The sequence below is a fragment of the Artemia franciscana genome, chromosome 4 (assembly GCF_032884065.1).
Source record: "Artemia franciscana chromosome 4, ASM3288406v1, whole genome shotgun sequence".
Lineage (NCBI taxonomy): Eukaryota > Metazoa > Arthropoda > Branchiopoda > Anostraca > Artemiidae > Artemia > Artemia franciscana.
Genome location: NC_088866.1, coordinates 48,329,916 through 48,349,246, shown reverse-complemented (window position 1 = coordinate 48,349,246; position 19,331 = coordinate 48,329,916). Strand labels below are relative to the sequence as shown.

Sequence of the window (19,331 nt, the reverse complement as noted above, 5' to 3'; positions counted from 1 at the left end):
AAATACACCTTTCCAACTCCCACAGAATGATTTGAAGGGGGGATAATATATATATATATATATATATATATATATATATATATATATATATATATATATATATATATATATATATATATATATATATATATATATATATATATATGTTCTTTTTGTAGTATTGTACAAAATAAAGGGATTTGCTTATTTAAGTCGGCATGAAAGGGGCCCAGTGATCAATAAAACCTAAACAAGAGAAAACAGGGCCATTATCCTGTATTTTATGTTGAGCTTAATTGGAAATAATAGCCCCCAATTCGGATGATTGAATTTAATTTTTTTTTTTTTTATTTGTTCAGGCCATGAAAGGTAGACGGGCAAATATCGACTTGTATTGTCCCATTTTCTCTTGTCAGGCTTGTTCAAGGATATTAATGATTTTGGACCCTTTGAAGTATATTGCTTTGAAAAATTGAAACCTTGTTTACCCTTTTCTCTGGAGGCAATTTGTGTTCCCCAAAATTGGAATCTATTTTGAAGTGGTGGTTTGTATAGGAGACTATGTATATTCTTATATTTTAGTTATGGAAAGCTTTTAATGGGACTTTTTTGTAAACTTAATGAAGGAGAAAAAGAGACATTACTGTACTATATAAAAAGCTAGAAGGTGCTTTCATGCTAAAAAGTATACTTAACTCCATTGGTGTATTTTTATGATATATTTTCGAAAGCCAATTGCATTCCTTAAGCGTTTGTCAGAAATATAAACCGAATATCTCCGCATTTTTTACCCGCTGTTGCTCTGTCAAATTTTGTGCCAGTAAAAGGAACGTAAATTCTTTTCTATGAAATTTTAAAGCAGCGAAAAGCATTGACTATTTTGAACCAATATTTTTGACTAGTAAACTTTTTTTTTATTTTTGTTGTTGGTGAAGCACTATTCAGCTTTTGTACAAGAAGAAGCACAACTTTGTCCTGAGGCATAAGAGTTTTTTCGTAATGAACATAAAAAAAAAATTCCAAAAGAAGTTTTTCAAAGAAAATTCTCAGCCTAATTTAAACCCAAAACCATTCTAAAAGAACGAACAGAAATTATTGTCAATAAATAAATGAAACTCAAAATGAACAAAAATTAAAATGAATGAACAAGTCAATCTTAAAAACAACAGAAATTAACACAAGTAGTAGCAGAGCTAAAACCCCTCTAACACTACTAACTGCCATATTGTCATTTGAGTTTAGCTGAAAACAATTCGTGTTTCGTGCATCTTTTTGCCATAAAAATGATAACAACACGACAAAAAAATAATATCACTAGCTAATAAAGGTTTATCAATAAGAGTGGTGCCTCCCCCTCCCTATCAAACCGTCTAAGCGGCTTGGGTTTCCTTTTTTTTATTGAAATATAATATTCATTTCCAATATTTTTTTATTTGTGTAAAAAAATCATCATATTAATCTAGACTACTGGAAATAACTAATGTATATAGGCTGGTTTAATGTATAATGATCTTCATTCCTAGAAGTCTCAGTAATTTTTTTTTAATGTTATAATTATAAAATAGAAAATAGTTAAGATGTATTTTGTTTATATACATCTAATGTAATATGTAAATATGTATACATGTATTTTCAATATTTTTGTAAAAATATATTCTTTTTATTATTCCTAAATTAACGGGATACGCCATTTTGATAACCTGAGGACAGAACTTCAGAATGCATTGCTTTCAACGGCGATAGATTCTAGTTAATCAGGGGGTTGTAGTTCCAATAATCTCAAAGAGATTTAGAGACCAAGATCTTATTCCCTTTCCCTTCCCTAAATTCAAGATTTCTAGTCAACTTTTCCCCCTAATACTCGCTGAAAGTTTTGACTGGTTTCTCATAGCCTTTTCCAGAATATTGGAGATGTTGCATGTTCACCACATGGCAACACAGCGTTATTTTATATTATATTTTATATTATATATTATTTTATATTTATTTTATATTATATACTTTATAGTAATTACTGTAGAGTATAGGCCCACAAGGACATATAGAGAAAAAGTGTTAAGATGGATCGGATATAAACATTGTTTCCCCATTCGTTTTGCCTCCTCATCCCAATTCAGGATGTACGATCCACTTTGCCCAATTAATAATAATTGATAACCTCGTACTGTGCATTGTCTTTTGATTTACTTTGTTAAGTAGACATGAATAGATTCTAACTCCTATTGAGCATATGGTGCAAAAAGTTTTAGGTGGATAGGAGGCATAAAGTTTTAATCCACTAACCCCCCGCATCCATTAACACGACAGTCAAAGTCATATTCCGGTAATAACTAAAAGTTTTTGATAACCGTTACACGCAATGTTTTCCTTATATATACCTCCAAACCTTCCCTCGAGTCAAAATTTGAGTTCCAATTGACCCTTGCAACACCACCCATTTAGTTCCAACTTAATCTCTTAAGCCATTCTTGGGATGTTGCGAATACCCGATTTTGTTGATCCTTACATATTTAGTTTCCTTCGATTTGCTTCGCTACTTAACCGCGAATAAATTATGCACATGGAAATTAAAGGACATTGTTTATCCTGGGGAGTGTAGAACAATAATCTCCCTTACTCTGTGGCTCGCTCATATGAACCTCTGTGGTATATCTATCTTGAGGTATTTCACTTTAAATGGGGAATTTATGTTTGTTTTTTCAGTTATTGCTTCAAATGCTATTCACACCCTTATTTATCTTTTCATTTTTGTTTTAGTGCCACTGTACATATCACTGTAACTGATGTAAATGAATTCTCACCAAAATTCACTGCCCCTGCATATATAGCTGAAGTAGACGAAGGGCGTCTTTATGAAAGCGTTATACAAGTAGAAGCAGAAGATGAGGACTGCTCTGAAAAGTTCAGTGATATCTGCAAATACGCCATCTTGAATGAAGAGGAGCCATTTGCCATTGATGATGAAGGTGTTATCAGGACCACAATACCATTGAGCCATGACGATAGCCATAATTATATATTGAAGGTGGTAGCTTATGATTGTGGTATGAAGATGTCAGATCCGGTTTTAGTTACTATTAAAGTAAACCGAGTGTGTAAGCTTGGTTGGCAAGGTAAGATTTATCAAATAAATCTTTAGAGTTATATTCTTGACATCTATACACCGGAAGATAATAGAAAACCTCCTTATATATATCCCCTAAACTCCCTTACGCAAGGGAAAAAGCCCTGAGTAACACATGAATGGAAATTTTTTGGCCAAGAGATGGATCAGCCTTTTAAGCAGCTATTCCTCTCCCTCTCTAGCATGGGTTCCTTTTAAAAGGTGGGGGATAGAGAGGCTAATAACTTTTACTTTTTATTTTGCATTAAAAAATCCTCCTTCCAGATTCTTAAAATGTAATTTTTCGTATTGTCATTAAAGAATTGAACCCTTCCCCTCTTGAATTTTTTGAGTTAGGGAATTTTTTCTAGGGGAATGCTTCTAGTTTTGACATCTAATTCTTATTCCAGCAATCTTACCACCTAATCTTAAGGGGTCTAGTCAAAAAACACACACAGGCGCTTGAAGGAGAGCTTTGGGCCTAGATGCGAGACTCTTAAGCTACTGAGCCAACTGGTAGTTTTCAAATCCTACAAATTTGAAATCCTTGCACGATTTCATTCAAACAAGTCGCACTACCTTTCTGTTGAAAATTTGGTGGTAGGAGATGGGGCAGGAGGGCCGATTGGCCAGCTTCGGCCAATCCGTTTTCATAGAGATTTGGAATCCTTGTGTGATTGAGCTCCAAAAAGATAGCTTACCTTTGTGCCAAAAAGTTGGCGGTAAGTGAGAAAGAGGGGAGAGACAGAGTGACAGAGACTTTCACCCAGTCAGGACTTTTTTGGTTTTGCACGGAGCTGTGACTTCCCTTATTCTTGTACCGAGTCTGTCTGCAGCTTCATCTTAGCTCTCTTTAGCGGCGAATCAGAACTCAGCTCGTGTTTGCGCCAAGTTTAGCTTGTTTTCCATCGTTTCAGGACTTTAGCCGGTTTTCACGCGTCAACAAAATTCCGCATCTTTTACTTAGTTGCTTCTCTGAGTCAGGACGTAGCTCGTTTTGGCACTGAGCCAGGACATTGTTCGTTTCTACACCGAATCAGGACGTAGCTTGTTTTTGCTTTGAGCCGTAATCCAGATCGCTTTTGTACCGATCACAGTTTATTTCATAGCAAACAAGGACTTACCTTTTTTTACACTGAGTTTTGTGGCCTAAAATTGCGCTGTTTTGGTTTTTGTTCCAGCTCTGCTCTTCCCCTCCATGTAAAGTCATCTAGCCCCTCCCAGAGGTTTGGACCTGTACTTACTTGAGTTTCAGGATTTCATAGTCAGTAGGCTGCTTTTAATCATGGTAAATAAAACAATATGTTTTAAAACAGCGTTGAACTAATTAAGATAACTTTAATAAAGGAGCATATGAAGAAAAGATGCTTCTCTAAATTACTATTAAAATATTGGTTTTGAATTTATTCACCGTGTGGTCACTAAAACAACCTAACTCGATCATAGCTCGCTCTTGGACCAACTTGGATTCATCTCCTGTTTGCGCGCCCAGAAAAGCGTCTACGCATGTGCGTGGTATTCATACAGAAACTATTTTGTTATTCAGTGTTTAGAGTCAGATTTTTTCTTTATTGATAAGCAACACGTAATTTCTCTAGTGATAAGTGACAATTCTTCTAGTAAAAAGGTGGGAGGGGGTGAAATTGGGACATCAATTTTCATAAGGAATGTAATACGTTCTAAAACAATGTTGAACTAACTAAAATAACCTTACTAAAGCAACAGAAGAAAATAACAAGTTTTTTAATTTAAATAAAATAAATAGTTAAAATTAAAATAGTTAAAATAAAAAGTTCTTTAATCCTAATTTGTCCACCATTCCCGCTCCTATAAAAAGTGCAATTATAAACTAGTCTTTATTTGAATAGTATTTCATTGCCATGATCCAAAAAAGGACTATCAAGAGAACTTAACGAGTCAGCTTTTATGGTTTCTAGCCAAACAATATTCTATTGTTTGTTTTCAGGCTTGTGATTGCTCACTGTCTCGCATGCAATATCAAATTTCACTTCTGTAAAAAAAAAAAAAAAAAAAAAAAAAAAAAAAATAACCGGTTAGTTTCAAAATAATATACTTCTGCAAGACTGAAACCTTCTAAATTCATATTCAGAAACTGATATACATTTTCTCTTCTTTTGCCTCAAGTTTTGATAAATTGCTCGGTACTTGTATGATAGACGCCCTACCTAATGTTCTTCCTATTTGTTTCTCTGGAACTCAATCCAAATTAATTTTACCAAAGTAAGATACAAATATAATACTTTTAAACACATTTTGGCTATGTATTTGCACATTAGGGGGTGGGGATGGGGATAAAGTATAGCATATCTGCATGTCTAATGTGTTAGGTACAATTATTCTCCATATTAGGTAGTAAGAATTGTTTTCTAACTTCACACTGTCCAAATAATTTGCACCCCCCTTCCCTCCCTAATGTGCAAATATATAGCCCAAACTGTATATTTCCCTCTATTTTGTCACTTCTCTTTGTCTTGTCTCACGCTAAGCTGAAAGAAACTAAAGATGAAAAACGGTTCTATAATGTGTCAATGAATGAACAACTTAGGCGGTAGGGTGTTTATCATACAATTACCAATTGCTGAAGCGTCGCAGGTGCAGTGTACTCCTTGACTTTGGGGGCTATTTTCTAGGAGGGGGTCCGGGAATTTACCTATAGGAGTGGAAAAGAAACATGTTTTTATTCACTATGCCTTAATTTCTGGGAGGGAATCGGACATTCGGACCAATCATAGCTGAGACTTCCCGTCATTCACTCTGTGTGTTGTTACATGGTGCCAATTTCGCTCCTGTTTTTTTTTTTTTTTTATTCTTTGCAGTTTTTATAGCCACATTCAAGGTTTGATTAAAGGCAATAATTTGCCATAACTTTGTATCTGCGGTGGAAACGTCGGACCAATATACTTGGACACTCTCTCCCTTCCCCCTGTGTGTAGGTATGTCCTGTGAACAAGAATTTGTGCCCTCTGATAAAGATTGTGCTTCTGATATTTTTTTATAATTGGACTTTTTATACCAACCAAGGTTAGAATAAGAGGAGGGGTATTACTCCTCTTCAAGCTCAGTCTGAATGGTTATTCTCGGATATTTGGCCTTTAAACGTAAAATTGAGACATTAGATTTCACCCCACCCCTTCCTAATCACCAAAACCATATCTGAATTCCATTCAATACGCACTGTTACACACCTTTTCTTTTCCCAAATACTAAAATAAAGCCTCAAATATTATCTTCCATCCCAAAATATTTCCCAAATATTGCGAAAAATATTTTAGGGTAATCAAAGTTTGATTTATTGATCAAATCTTGTTTGATAAAATCTGATTATGTTGATAATTATAAATTTCTAATGTTCTAATTTCGCATTTTCAATTGTGAAAAAATATACAAAACATTGCGTAATACTGAAAATTTCCTAAATTCATTTGATCCAGAATTCGAAAGTTTCCTCGGTAGCATTATTAATTTGATTTAAGCTATTAGGCTTGTTCAGAAAATTGTCAATTTATTTGTTATAAAAAAGGTGAAAAAAATAAATGAAAACTTCACTATTTCGGGTAACAAGTAATTCAATAAAAAAAACTGAAGGTTCTTCCATCTTTAAACTAGCGTAGATTTTATCATCTGTTATGATCTAAGTCTATCAAATCCATCTAACATATGGGTCTAGGCGTTGACCCTCCTGAAAAATACTCTTTAAACCCCCCCCTTCCCCTCCCTTGAAAATGACTACCCGTAAAATCCTTCCCTCTCTCGCAGGAAATTCCCTCTGATATCCCACCCCTTATGGAAAATTCTTGCACACACAAAATTTAGCTGCCAAAGAGAAAGTACAAAATAGGTATGTCTTTTATTTCGGTATAATGCACAATATTTTTTTTTTTAGTTATACTGCATGTTCTTTAAATTGTATTAAAAAAAACAAAACGAAAAAAAACATACCCTTTAATGTAGATAGTTCTTTTTCTTCGGCATAATTCCCAAAATATTTGTTTTTAGTTAGACTGCGTGTTCTTTAAATTATATTAAACAAAAAAAAAGCACGCCCCTTAAACTGTATAGTTCTTTTATTTAGATAGTTGTATAATACTGGATCTATACTTGGTGTAGCAGCTTAAAAAAATAAATAAATAAACAAATATTGTACCCCTATGCCTGTTTACTATAGGCAACGCTATACGATTGCCTCTGACTTAAACAAGTGAGTAGAACTGTCAATTCACCTTCTAATAAAAATCCAGGATTTTCCAGGGGGAATATGGAGGAGGGGAATTTTCTGTGGGTGAAAATTTATGCTGGGATGGGGGGGTAAACGCTGGCTTCCCTCAACTCTGTTCTTAAACTTATTACAAAAAAAGAAAAGAAAAAAGGAGTGCTAATAAAGTAAAGCCCGGAATGAGTTTTCTTTGTTGTATGTCTGGAGCTTCGAATATTTTAAGATATACAAATTTTTTTTTTAGATATTTTTTTTTTTTGGTTATAAATTGACTGCCCGATTTCAAAATATATTAGGCTGGAATTCGAGTTTTGGGTGACCTGCAATTTGAAGCTAATTAATTTAAAGGATAATGCTGTCGAACATGTCTACAAACAGCGAGAGGGGGTCTTGTTAGAAGTCAATCAGGAGTTACTCCAAAAGTCATCTCTAGGAAAATTGTTGGTCCGTAAATGTTTTTTTTGTTGGTTTTGTATTTTTTTCTCGGAATGATCCGAGAAAACGGATCATTTGACGTCCGAGGACCTCGGACTTTGACGTCCGAGGACGTCAAAGTCCTGGTGCACCTCAAATTCTGTATGTAGTGTCTGTAGCAAAAAAATTCTGTCTTATTGCTACTATGTTGAATTATCGTAATATAAAACTTGCTTAAATTAAAATTTTATGCAGAGCTTGAGTCCGCTTGTAAGAGCCTATTTTACAGACAAAATTCCTCTTATTATATTACATACGTAAAATCTTAGGTCACGCTATTGTGAAGGGTTCTACCAGTGACCGTTCTAGACCTGGGCAGGGGGGAGTTTCCCACTTTCAGGTTTTCTGATCTTAAATTCCTTTTATTCCCTTAAATTACTTAAACTCCGTGTTACTCTTTTTGTCGACATTAGGGCCAGTTTCCACCCTCTTAATTTACTCATAACCTTTGTAGTAGATTACAGAAAGGCTTCAGATAAAAATAAAAAAAAACTTCTGCTGGTTATATGGAACAAAAGGGTATGGGTCTCTCGATAGTGACCCATGGTGTTTGTACTCTGTGTAGAAAAAAGTTTCATTGGTTCAATATATTTTAGCTTTCTAAGGTACCATATTTACGAGTTTTAAGTTTTTCGGAAGAATTCTTCTTCTTTTTTCTTCTCTATCCAACTGTTTGGAAATTGGAGCTTTTGATCTCTAATAAAATACTTCTTCTAAAATTTCTTAAAACAAACTGCCTTTTACAAACAACTAACTCTTGATCGACCAGAAAAGCACGGCTGGTCAAAGTTCTATTAACCGCTTTGGTCCATTTTTGCCTATCTTTTGGTTTCTAAGATACCGTATTTATAAGTTGGTGTTTTTTTTTTTTTTTTCCGAACAATTCTTTTTTTTTCTTTTCCTTTATCGAGCTGTTTTGAAATTAAAGCCTTTGATCTTCTTTGTATTCTTCTAAAAAAAACCTGCTTTTTACAAAAAAATAACTCTTGATAGACCAGACAGACAAAGCTGGTCAAAGCTCTATCAATTGCTCCAGTCCATTCTTGCCTATCTTTTGGTTTCTAAGATACCGTATTTAGAAGTTTGTTTTTTCTTCCGAACGATTAATTTCTTCTTTTTCTTCTCTATCGAACTATTTTGAAATTGGAGCTTTTGATCTCCTTTATATTCTTCTAAAATTTCTAAAACAACTGCCTTCTATTTAAAATTAACTCTTGACAGACCAGAAAAACCCTCCTGGTCAAAACTTCTTGACAGATGGGACAAAAATGTATTTTTGGTTCAAAATTCATTTTCAGAATTTTTTTTTTATCCTGTATAATTGATGATTTGTAAAATACTTTTGATTTACCATATCTACAGTTAGAATAATAGGTATATATTTTCTTGGCTTATTTTTAAATACATTTGAAACCTAGAAAATTGGCTGTCTCATATTTTCATTCACCCATTTCTTTCGTAGATGTCCCAGAAAGGATTAGTTACTCCCCAGGGAGTGGCAGGAAATCCCTTTTTCCTGATACCAAATTTGATCTGTGTAATGTTCCCTGTACTGCAAAGGATATTCAGTCAAGGATTTCGCTTGCAGCCTCACATCTGGGTAAAAAATGTGACAGGGACACTTACTCTGTCACTGACCAAAGGAAACTTTGTGGTAAGTACTGTTTTTGTTTGTATCTACTATGCAGCGTTGTCAAACGTAGAATCTTATGTCTTTTTATTTATTTTTATATATATTGAAATATTTTATATATATTTATTTTTTTTTATTTTTTTCTGTCTTTTTCAGTACAAAAAGAAGAAAATTAAAAGCATTTTTCAAAAGTGTAACTCGGTAGATGGATAAAGCTTTAAAATATTTTTTGAATTAGTCTTTCAGTTAAAATTTTATGTATAATCCTCATCTTAAGCAGAAATATCTTGTTCATGGTTCAAAACAACAATTCCCCAATGTGAACAGTGCCAAGAATACACAAAGGTTGAACCACATTCATCATATTGCTTAAATCTTTCTAAGAGAAAAAAGCTAAATTTTCCCAAAATAGTGAAAGTTTTCTATTTTCGTATGACCTTTGTGTATTTCTATTTTCATACTGTTTCTCCAACGTGTTTTTAAATTAAAAAAACGCAAAAAAAATAATGCAGAACAACTTTCAAAAATCTAACTTTGTTAATTGGTGAAGATAGAAAACGCTTTTTAAATCAATTCTTCATTTAAAAGGGTGTATATAATTCCTCGTCTCTGAGCTGAAATATCTTTCTCATGGTTCAAGACATTGTTCCCTAAAGGGAACAGTACCGTGAATGCACAACGGTCGAACCAAATTTGTCACATTGCTTAAATATTTCTAAGAGGAAAAAGTGAACTTTTCCAAAATAGCGAAAGTTTTCTATTTTCGCATATTGCTTGTGTCTTTCTACGGTATTTTTCTCCAAAAGAAAAGAAAAAATTAAAAGCAAATTTTAAAAATATAACCTGGTAAATAAGTAAAGTTAGAAAACAGTTTTTAAATTCACTCTTCAGTTGTGTATATATATTGTATGTATATCAGTGTGTATATTGTATGTATACAATTTATACTATTGTGTATAATATATATAATATAATGTATAAATGTATATAATGTATATACTATTAATCGTCGTCTCTAAAACAGAAATAACGTGTTCTTGGTTCAAGACACCATTCATTAAAGTGAAGAGTACCATGAATACACAAAGGTGAAGCTAGATTTATCATATTGCTTAAATCTCCCTTAGAGAAAAAAGCTAAACTTTCCCAACATAGTGAAACTTTTGTATTTTTGCTTCTTTTTTTGTGTCTCCAATGTGTTTTTCAATAATAATAATAATAATAAGAAAAAACAAATGGACAGAAAATGTCAAAAATTTAACTCGGCAGATGGATGAACCTGGAAATCCCTTTTTAAACTAACCCCTCAATTGTAAATATATACATTATTGTATATTGTATATATATAAGTGCGTATATTGTGTATATATAGAGTATTTAGTGTTGTGTATTTAATCCTTCATCTCTACAGCAGAAATTTCTTGTTCATGGTTAACTTATGTGGCACAACTTACAACGTCTGCCCCCGGGCCTTGGGAGGCTGTGCCAACCCCAAAGTTTTTGTTATCTAATCTTTCAAGTATTTTTAATAAAAATTACTCAAAATTTTTATCGGATATATTTGGAAAAAGGGTGTGGGGGAGGGCTAGTTGCCCTCCGATCAATTTTTAATCTTGAAAAGGGCACTAGAATTTTCGATTTCCAATCAAATGAGCTCCCTCCGAAGTTTATACGGCCTCTCTATCCATACGAAGTACCTCTGGGGAAAATAATAAATAATAGATAACAAAACATTGGAGCTTCATGGCCTTCACTACAGGCAACGCTCAGCGTTCCCTCTGATACAATATTTACTATTGTGTATTTAATCATTAATCTCTAAAGCAGAAATATTTTGTTCGTGGTTCAAGTCACCGTTTTCTAAAGGGAACAGTACCAAGAACACACAAAGGTGATAATATTTTCCGCAAGAAAACCTTTTGCATAATTACCTTTTAGGTAATATTTCCATGGAATAAGCTTTGCATTATGTCAAGGAAACAGAAATGGAGAAGTGAGGTAATATGGAGCTCTAATTTTCCCTTCTGGAAGTCGTTCATAAGACTGACTTTCTGGAGTGTATACAAAAAATGGTCATTGTTGAGAGTAATTTATGGAGTGGATTGGGTTGATATACGAATTTAGTCTTTTTATAGAAAACTAGCTTACCCGTTGTGCGTGGCTCAGATCTCAAAAGAAAGGAAATTCAAGAAAAATATCCCCTCCCTGGAAAATATGACCCTTTGGAAAAATAGTCCTCTAGTGCAAATTTCCCCGTGGAAAGTTCCCGCTACTGTTTCCCACTGGAAAATTTTCTCCATGCGTAAAATGACGACCGTGCTTTAAAATTAAAAATTATTTGAAAAAATTATTCACCGGGCACTGTTCGGATGCATTCAACTGTTAAGTCTCTGTGTTCAGGGGTCTCTAGTTTCAGTAAGTGCAAAAAGTATTAACAGGGCTTTAGGGGGGAGGATACTTTATACCTAAAACTTTCGCTAAACTATATTCAACAACATCTTAAAATTTATTTACGATCGGATGAAAATTTTTTACATTTTGATATGCCATAAAATATACGTAAGTATAGTCTGGGAAAGATTTTTTTTTTCTAAAAAAAAAATTACATAATTCTTTGAAGTTTTTTTTTTTAAACATTTTTTTCTTATATCCAAAGTTATAATTATCCAAAATGGCAACGGAATTGGAATTTGAGCTAAATGAAAGCAAGTTTTACAACCCAAAAAACGAGTATACCGAGAGGTTACTCACTTTTAAAAATCCTGTACACTAGGTGGCGTGTGCCGCCCATGACAGAAGTGTGCTACACCGGGCGAGGTTGCGCTACGTCACGAAGATGTACTGCATGATACTCGGAGACGCACACCAAGTGTTGGAGAATCCCCTCGATAAAAAACAAAACAATTCCGATTAGAGAGTCATCTATTGTCGAATACACTATGTTCTTGTTCAACTCATCTTTCTTCCTTGGGTGCATTTAACCTCAAAATGTCGAATGGCCTTCTATAAAATGTTCTTGATTCTAAAATCTATAAGGAAATAAAGTACATTTTTCTGAGCGGTTTTTAATAATGCCATTTTTTGCCATTTAAGATTGTCAATGAAAGCATATGGGTATGAACTAATTAGCGCTAATAAACCGTTTGAAACCAAGTATGTGATTTTGGAAGACTTGAGCTCCAGCTAAGATCTAAACAATGTTACTTTTCTCTTATAAAATTAGTACCATCCCTGCACCTTCCATTAAATATTGTGCATACAATAGTTTTCGACCTCTCCCTCTTCCTTCACCACCACACAGATTTTATTAGATATGGACCTCTAACAGTGGAAAAAAAACACTTACTCTTACTTTCTTCTAATTTAATTGAAAGCCAATAGCTTGGTCATGTTCTGCTGTCAAGAATTGTAAAACCCCCCTTCCTTTCTCATCCCCATTAGAGGCTGGATCTAGGCACTACTAACCGTTTTGGAACAAACAATTTCTGCATCATTTGGTGTTTTACTTTATGGAAGTATAGAAGACTTGAGCTCCAGCGAAAAATTGAACAAATTTCATTTTTAATTAAAAAAATAACGTCTCTTCTTACTTAATTAGTTGCTAACTAATTGATAATAACTAAATGACTAATTAGTAGAAAAAATAGTCTTTGATACTTGACTCTGGAAGTGGCATTAGTATACTCGATGGATTCAATGCAATGATGATGATCACTATTTTCCATCCTGATGTTGTAAAGGCACAGAATATTATATGCTAGAATGTGGAAAAGAAATGAAAAGCAGAAATGTCATTGTTGCTACTAGTTTCACAAATATGACTTATTTATGTCTCACCTATCAGTCTAAACTAATGTCTTTAAAGAGAAATTCGTAGCTTGAGAATTTTATAATCTTTTCCCTGGAAATTAACTCTAACGAGTTAGTTGTTGTCCCGTCTTCCCCAAACGGCTTGAGAGGATATAGTATAGAAATATTAAAAGGAAATGGAACTTCTTTGGAGGGTGTAAATAGGGAGAATTTAATGAGATTGGGATGGAGGAGGAGCGTGCGTAGCTGTCTTGGCCTCACGCAGCTCGGTGCTGCAGTGAGTCCATATTAGTATGTCCATATAGCTATTGATCGGTAGGTGCTGCATGTCGGTGCTGCAGTGAGTCCATATTAGTATGTCCATATAGCTATTGATCGGTAGGTGCTGCATGTCGGTGCTGCAGTGAGTCCATATTAGTATGTCCATATAGCTATTGATCGGTAGGTGCTGCATGTCGGTGCTGCAGTGAGTCCATATAGCTATTGAACTGTTTGAATCAGTATGATCATGGAATTTTTACTTTTTCTACCAGATGTGAAATATTAAATTTTAAAAATTTTGAGGAAAATTAGGATGTGATGAGTACTACATTTAGGAAAATCAGTAATGTGATCGCCATAAAGTTTTTGGCACCTGAATTTTTCAGAATAAATTACTGTTAGAGGCTGGGATTATAAGAAAACAATAACTATTTTACCCTTGGTAGCTTAGTGGATTAATGCTATGGCTGGCAATACGGCGCCCAGAGATTGATCTTTACTGCCGCAATGTTGTTACTTGTCACTTTAAAAAAAAAAACAACAAATAACTGAAACGTCTAACCGCTGTGACGCCGTAGAGAATTTTCGTCCATTATTCCTAGAATTTTTTCTATTTAGAAATGCCCCCAAGAAAAATTCCAGGATAAATCACTCCTGAAATAAGGACATTTTGAAGGAAACCATACTTCTAGATTTTGTGGTGGTTAAAAAATGTAAATAAATAATAAACTTGTGATCTTTTTTTTTTCATGAATGAGAATGTTTTTGGGTTAATTGTTACTCTACAATAAGATCTTTTTTTTATTATTCCATTTTGATTGTTACTGTTGTGGAACAAATTGTGCTTATTTAGGAAAAAGAATTAGAGGCGTGGAGCAATATAATATTCTACTAATGTCTCATGGAATCTCGTTTCCAAGAGTTATATCTTGACGTCTTTATGGTAAAACTATCTTAATTGGCGATGTTTCGTAGAATTCTTAAGTGCATTGGAGAACGCCTTCCTTACAAGAAATTTAATAAACAAGAATGTGTTTCCCGATGAAAGTGAAGAGAGACATTGAAACTAAAAAAAAAAAAAAAAAAAAAAAAAATACCGCAAGTGTTAGGGAGGCGCCTTCCCAATGAGCCCGCCTCTCTGCTAAATTATCTCTTATTATATGTATATTGATCCAACTTTCTTTAAAGCATTGTTCATTCTATGGAGGATAATCCTCCCATTCTTTAAGAAGCCTTGCACTCTATATTCAGGACTGTCACTCAGAATTGAATAATATCTAAGATCCGCTTTGACAGAAATAAGATAATAAATAATGATAACAGTAATGAATATATATATATATATATATATATATATATATATATATATATATATATATATATATATATATATATATATATATATATATATATATATATATACACGCACGCACGCCCCTCCTCCAACCTAATCTATTTAAAGCCTCCCTCCTTACACCCTCCCAGGAAGTTCCCATTTCCTTTAAGTCTTTATTTATGACATCCTCCCCCCAGACAAGGACGACCTGCTTTCCGTGTAGTCCCAGAAGGTTGGCCAAAAAGGACAATCTTCGGTAATCTGTCATCCTTCATCCGTAGAACGTGACCTAGCCATCTCAACCTATATATATATATATATATATATATATATATATATATATATATATATATATATATATATATATATATATATATATATATATATTATGCTTAGGCCAAAATTAAAAGAATTAAAATCAAATACCTAACCACAATAAAGTGAGCAATTCGCCAATATCCGCGAGTTGTTCGTCAGTATCTGGCGATGGCAGTCCATATTTGTTTTGATTTTGTGCAAATCGCGGATATTGGCGAATAACTCACTTTATGGTTGTTAGGTATTTGCTTTAATTCTTATAATTTTTGGTCTTTCATTGAATTTTATTTATCTGTAATTTTTCGGCTTTTTTTCATTGGTTTTGAAATGGTTTTGTTCTACTTTCTGCGTTTGTTTTTTTTTTGGTTTTTGCGTTCTCCCTGATTATATTATTTTGTTCGTGCTGAAGAAGAGAGGTGGTTGTTCTCTCGAAATATTATCTTTCTGTGTTTTCTTCAGTATTTTCGTTTGGCCTTTAAAAACTCCATTTTCGATCGTTCTCTTTCTTTATGTTATGGAAAGCCAATGTGGTTTAAGAAATTATCTATACTCAGCTGATATTTAACGAGCTTTTGTTTTCTTTCAACTATTCCATAGATAAGCTAACTCGTAAGCGAGTTAGACTGTCTAATTCGTTCTCTAACCAAGTTTAGTGTTCTCTACTGACGCTGGATATTGTTATACTTTCTCCAGCAATAATCTTCTGGCCATCAAACATCTTTTTTCCCTAGAAAAAGTGGACTGTGACACTCGCAAATCTTTTATCGACAAAAACTACCTTTTTTCGGCCACTAGGAACACACGGCTACTCTATGTATGGATGATGAGACATTTCGACCATAAGCACAAACTTCGAGGGCCTTTGGGGCCAGAAGCCTGAATTGCTGCTTCCGAGAACTCAGCCAGCAAAACAACTCTTGAAGATTTCCAAAAACATTTATTTTTTGTATGCTAGGACTGAATTTAGTTAAAATTATAAAATTATAAAATTAAAATTATAAAATTATAACGTTTTATCTCAAGACAATGAAAACTTTGCACCGATGCTGCCAACAATTTTTATATTCACTTCGATCGTCTAAAATTGGAAAATATTATTTACAAACGAGAGGAGGCATTATTTCCCAAAAGTTAGTCTTGCTAACCAAGCTTGTTAACTTATTAATTACTATGCTAACTTGTAATTAACGAGTTAAAAAGCTTGGTTGGCATTTCCAAGCTTATAGCAGGAGCACTTGAAATACTTTGCACCTTTTTTTCTTCATCCAGGGTGATGGGGTCGACAGTTTCAGTTCAATTAGCCAAATACTGTTAAAACTGACCGTTTCTTTTTTTTTCAACAGGGTTTCTATTTTAAACCAAAGGTTGTAATTTTTTTATACACAATATATTCAATACAGAAAATAGCAAACCAAACAGTATTGAAATGGATGATGTATGGTTTTGTGAAATTAGAACTTCCTTATGAGAATGGAAAAGGGGAGGCTTTGGATATATTAAGATGGACGAGGCATGTGTTCAGTGGTGTTGGCCACAGTAATTTGAGGCCAACAGTGAACTGTTAGAAGTGAACAGTGAACAAAGAAACTGAATAAGCAAACCAAATAAATTAACAAATTAAGAAACCGTGCACCAGACGTAATTTAAACATAAACGGACATAATAGAACCGATTTTATACAAGTTTCGATATTATTACGTTCATGGTTACGTAATATTACAATCATTACGTTCCTAATGATTGTTCATGGTTGCCACGGGAAAATTTGGAATTTATATAATACCAGGCGCGTAGCTACGGTATTTTTATTGGGGAAAAGAGGCCTTGCTATTGAAGTAGTTAGTTATTCAAGCGTTAGTGAAGAAAAGTAATCATTTAATTAACACGCTACTTGGTGAACTTAAAACATTACACAGTACATTAAAACAATAAACACACATTAAACAGTCATAAATGTAAGTGCTACTGCTTGCTTTTTACTAAAATTGTCAGCAATGATGACATTGAGATGACAATGACATTTGCAGATGACAATGAGCTGCTGCAGATGACGGTTGTATAGTATAAACAAGTTTTCGGGTGTGTAAAGGTAAATGTTGTACAAACTCGGATTTTTATGGCCAGATTCAAGAAAAATGCTGAAGTACATACATCCTTCCAGTTCCCCTAGCCCTCACGCCCACCACAGGATGCTCAATCCCTTAATTTAACCAAGCTCTATTCTAAAAACCCCGGGCATCGTGCTACTCATTTGTTCGTAATTTTGAATGGATTTTGACTGTGTAAGATTTAATTGGTTGTAACTAAACTTTTAATATGTGTGATTTACTGTATTTTTTAGGATTCTTTATTAAATTGATAGTGGGTTCGCCGATTTTATATTAATAAATAGTAAATGAGGTCAGCGGGCTTGCATAAAGCAAAACAAAAATCACAGGCAGCGCAGTAGCGCTGTCTAAATAAAGATGCATGATAAATCAAAGTATTACCACAGATTGTGTAACATTATATTGCGCAACATATTCCCAACATCTAAATAGCGACCGTATTAAAAATTTGAAAGTTTTTGAAGAAGTTAAAGTTAGAATTATTAACTTATCTGTTGGGCATTGTTTTACAAAGACTATTCAGAAAATATGATACTCTGGCATCATTTTGGCAGAAACCTTAAATGATTAATGATAAACCTTAAATGATAAAATTGCCAGGGATGACAATTGGAAGGGAAAATTGACTTCTAGAGTTTGGAAATTACCTTCCTCTTTATATCTTTGCTTTAAAAAAAGGAATTCTATAAAAGTTACGAAAAGTTTGTCTTGTATAAATTAATGTATGGGGGGTATACATTTCCGGAGGGGCTGCACTGAATATCGTTTTTATGTTTATAATTCCCTTCACAAACAAAGGTCGATCTTCTAGTGCTGCTTGATAAAACTGATAACAATAGAAAGAGAATGGGTTGGTACCGCTTATACGTGCGCACACAAATTTGTAAATTGTGAGAAAAATATGCTTATTTTGTTTAAATTGACTTTATTCTATTGTCAGTAGACATTCCGTACAACATGCATCAGTATGTTGTGAGACATTTATCTCACAGATAGAGATAGACGTCTCACAAGTAGCGTTCGCGGTGTGTAACAAAAGAAAGAAAATGGGTTTGTACCGCTTATACCTGCACACAGAAATTTATTTAGAGAAAAAAGGCACAGGGGTGGGGAAGGGGGCTTGTTACTTTTTGATCACTTTCGATTCTTAAGAACTTACATAAGTTGTAATTATTGTCCCAGATGCTATGGAGGATTTCTCAACCCTAACTTACAGTAATTTGAATTTTCAACTATTTTGAACAAAATGGCTATCTCAAAATTTTATCGGATGTATTTGGGGAAAAAGTGTGTGGGGGGTGGGGTAGATGGCCTTCGATCACTTTTGATGACACTTAAATGACACTTAACTATGACACTTAAACTAGAACTTATAATTTCTAACCAAACCAGCCATCTTTGACGTCTGTACGACCACCCCTTCCATAAAATCTCATATGCTCTCAGGGCATAGCTTAAAACACAAGCCCCCCAGGTTCTGGGTGGATTTGTCGATCCTGGAGTTTTATTTGATCTCTTAACTATTTTGAATAAAATAGCTGTCTCAAAATTTTGATTGGATGCATTTGGGGAAAAAAAGGGCCTTGGGAGGGAAGGCTTATTGCCCTCTGATCACTATTGACTCTTGAAAAGGGCACTACAAATTCTCATTTACAGTCAAATAAGCCCCCTCCAAAGTTTATACGACCATCCCTTTCATAAAAAAACCTTATATGCCCCCAGGACACATTTTACAACATTTGTCCCCAGATTCGGGGGGGGGGGCTGTTTTATCCGTGGAGTTTTTGTCATGTTATCTTTAGTCTATTTTGAAAAGAAATGGCTATATATAGAATTCGAGTGGACGCATTTGGGAAAAATAAGGTTGGGAGGTGGGGGGCTTGTCGCCCTCGGGTCACTTTTGACCCGTAAAAGGTGATTTAGAACTTTCAATTTCTAATCATTTGAATCTCCTCCAGGCCCCTTTCCACCACTACATCCCTTTCATAAGAACCATATATGTCCCATGGAAATAACTTACCGCCTGTCCTAGGAACCTTGGGGGTTGTGTCGACACCGTAGTTTTGTCATTTGAC

General features: G+C 34.0%; 1 protein-coding gene across 2 annotated transcripts in view; it reads left to right on the top strand.

Annotated features, from left to right (window-relative positions):
- The window catches only part of LOC136026533 (calsyntenin-1-like), a 241,190-nt gene that overhangs the window by 82,609 nt on the left and 139,250 nt on the right, over positions 1 to 19,331 (top strand). For both annotated transcript variants that reach the window (XM_065703206.1, XM_065703207.1), the window contains exons 5-6: positions 2,737 to 3,092; positions 9,253 to 9,444. In XM_065703206.1, the coding sequence (XP_065559278.1) occupies positions 2,737 to 3,092; positions 9,253 to 9,444 (548 nt within the window). The remainder of the gene's footprint in view (positions 1 to 2,736; positions 3,093 to 9,252; positions 9,445 to 19,331) is intronic.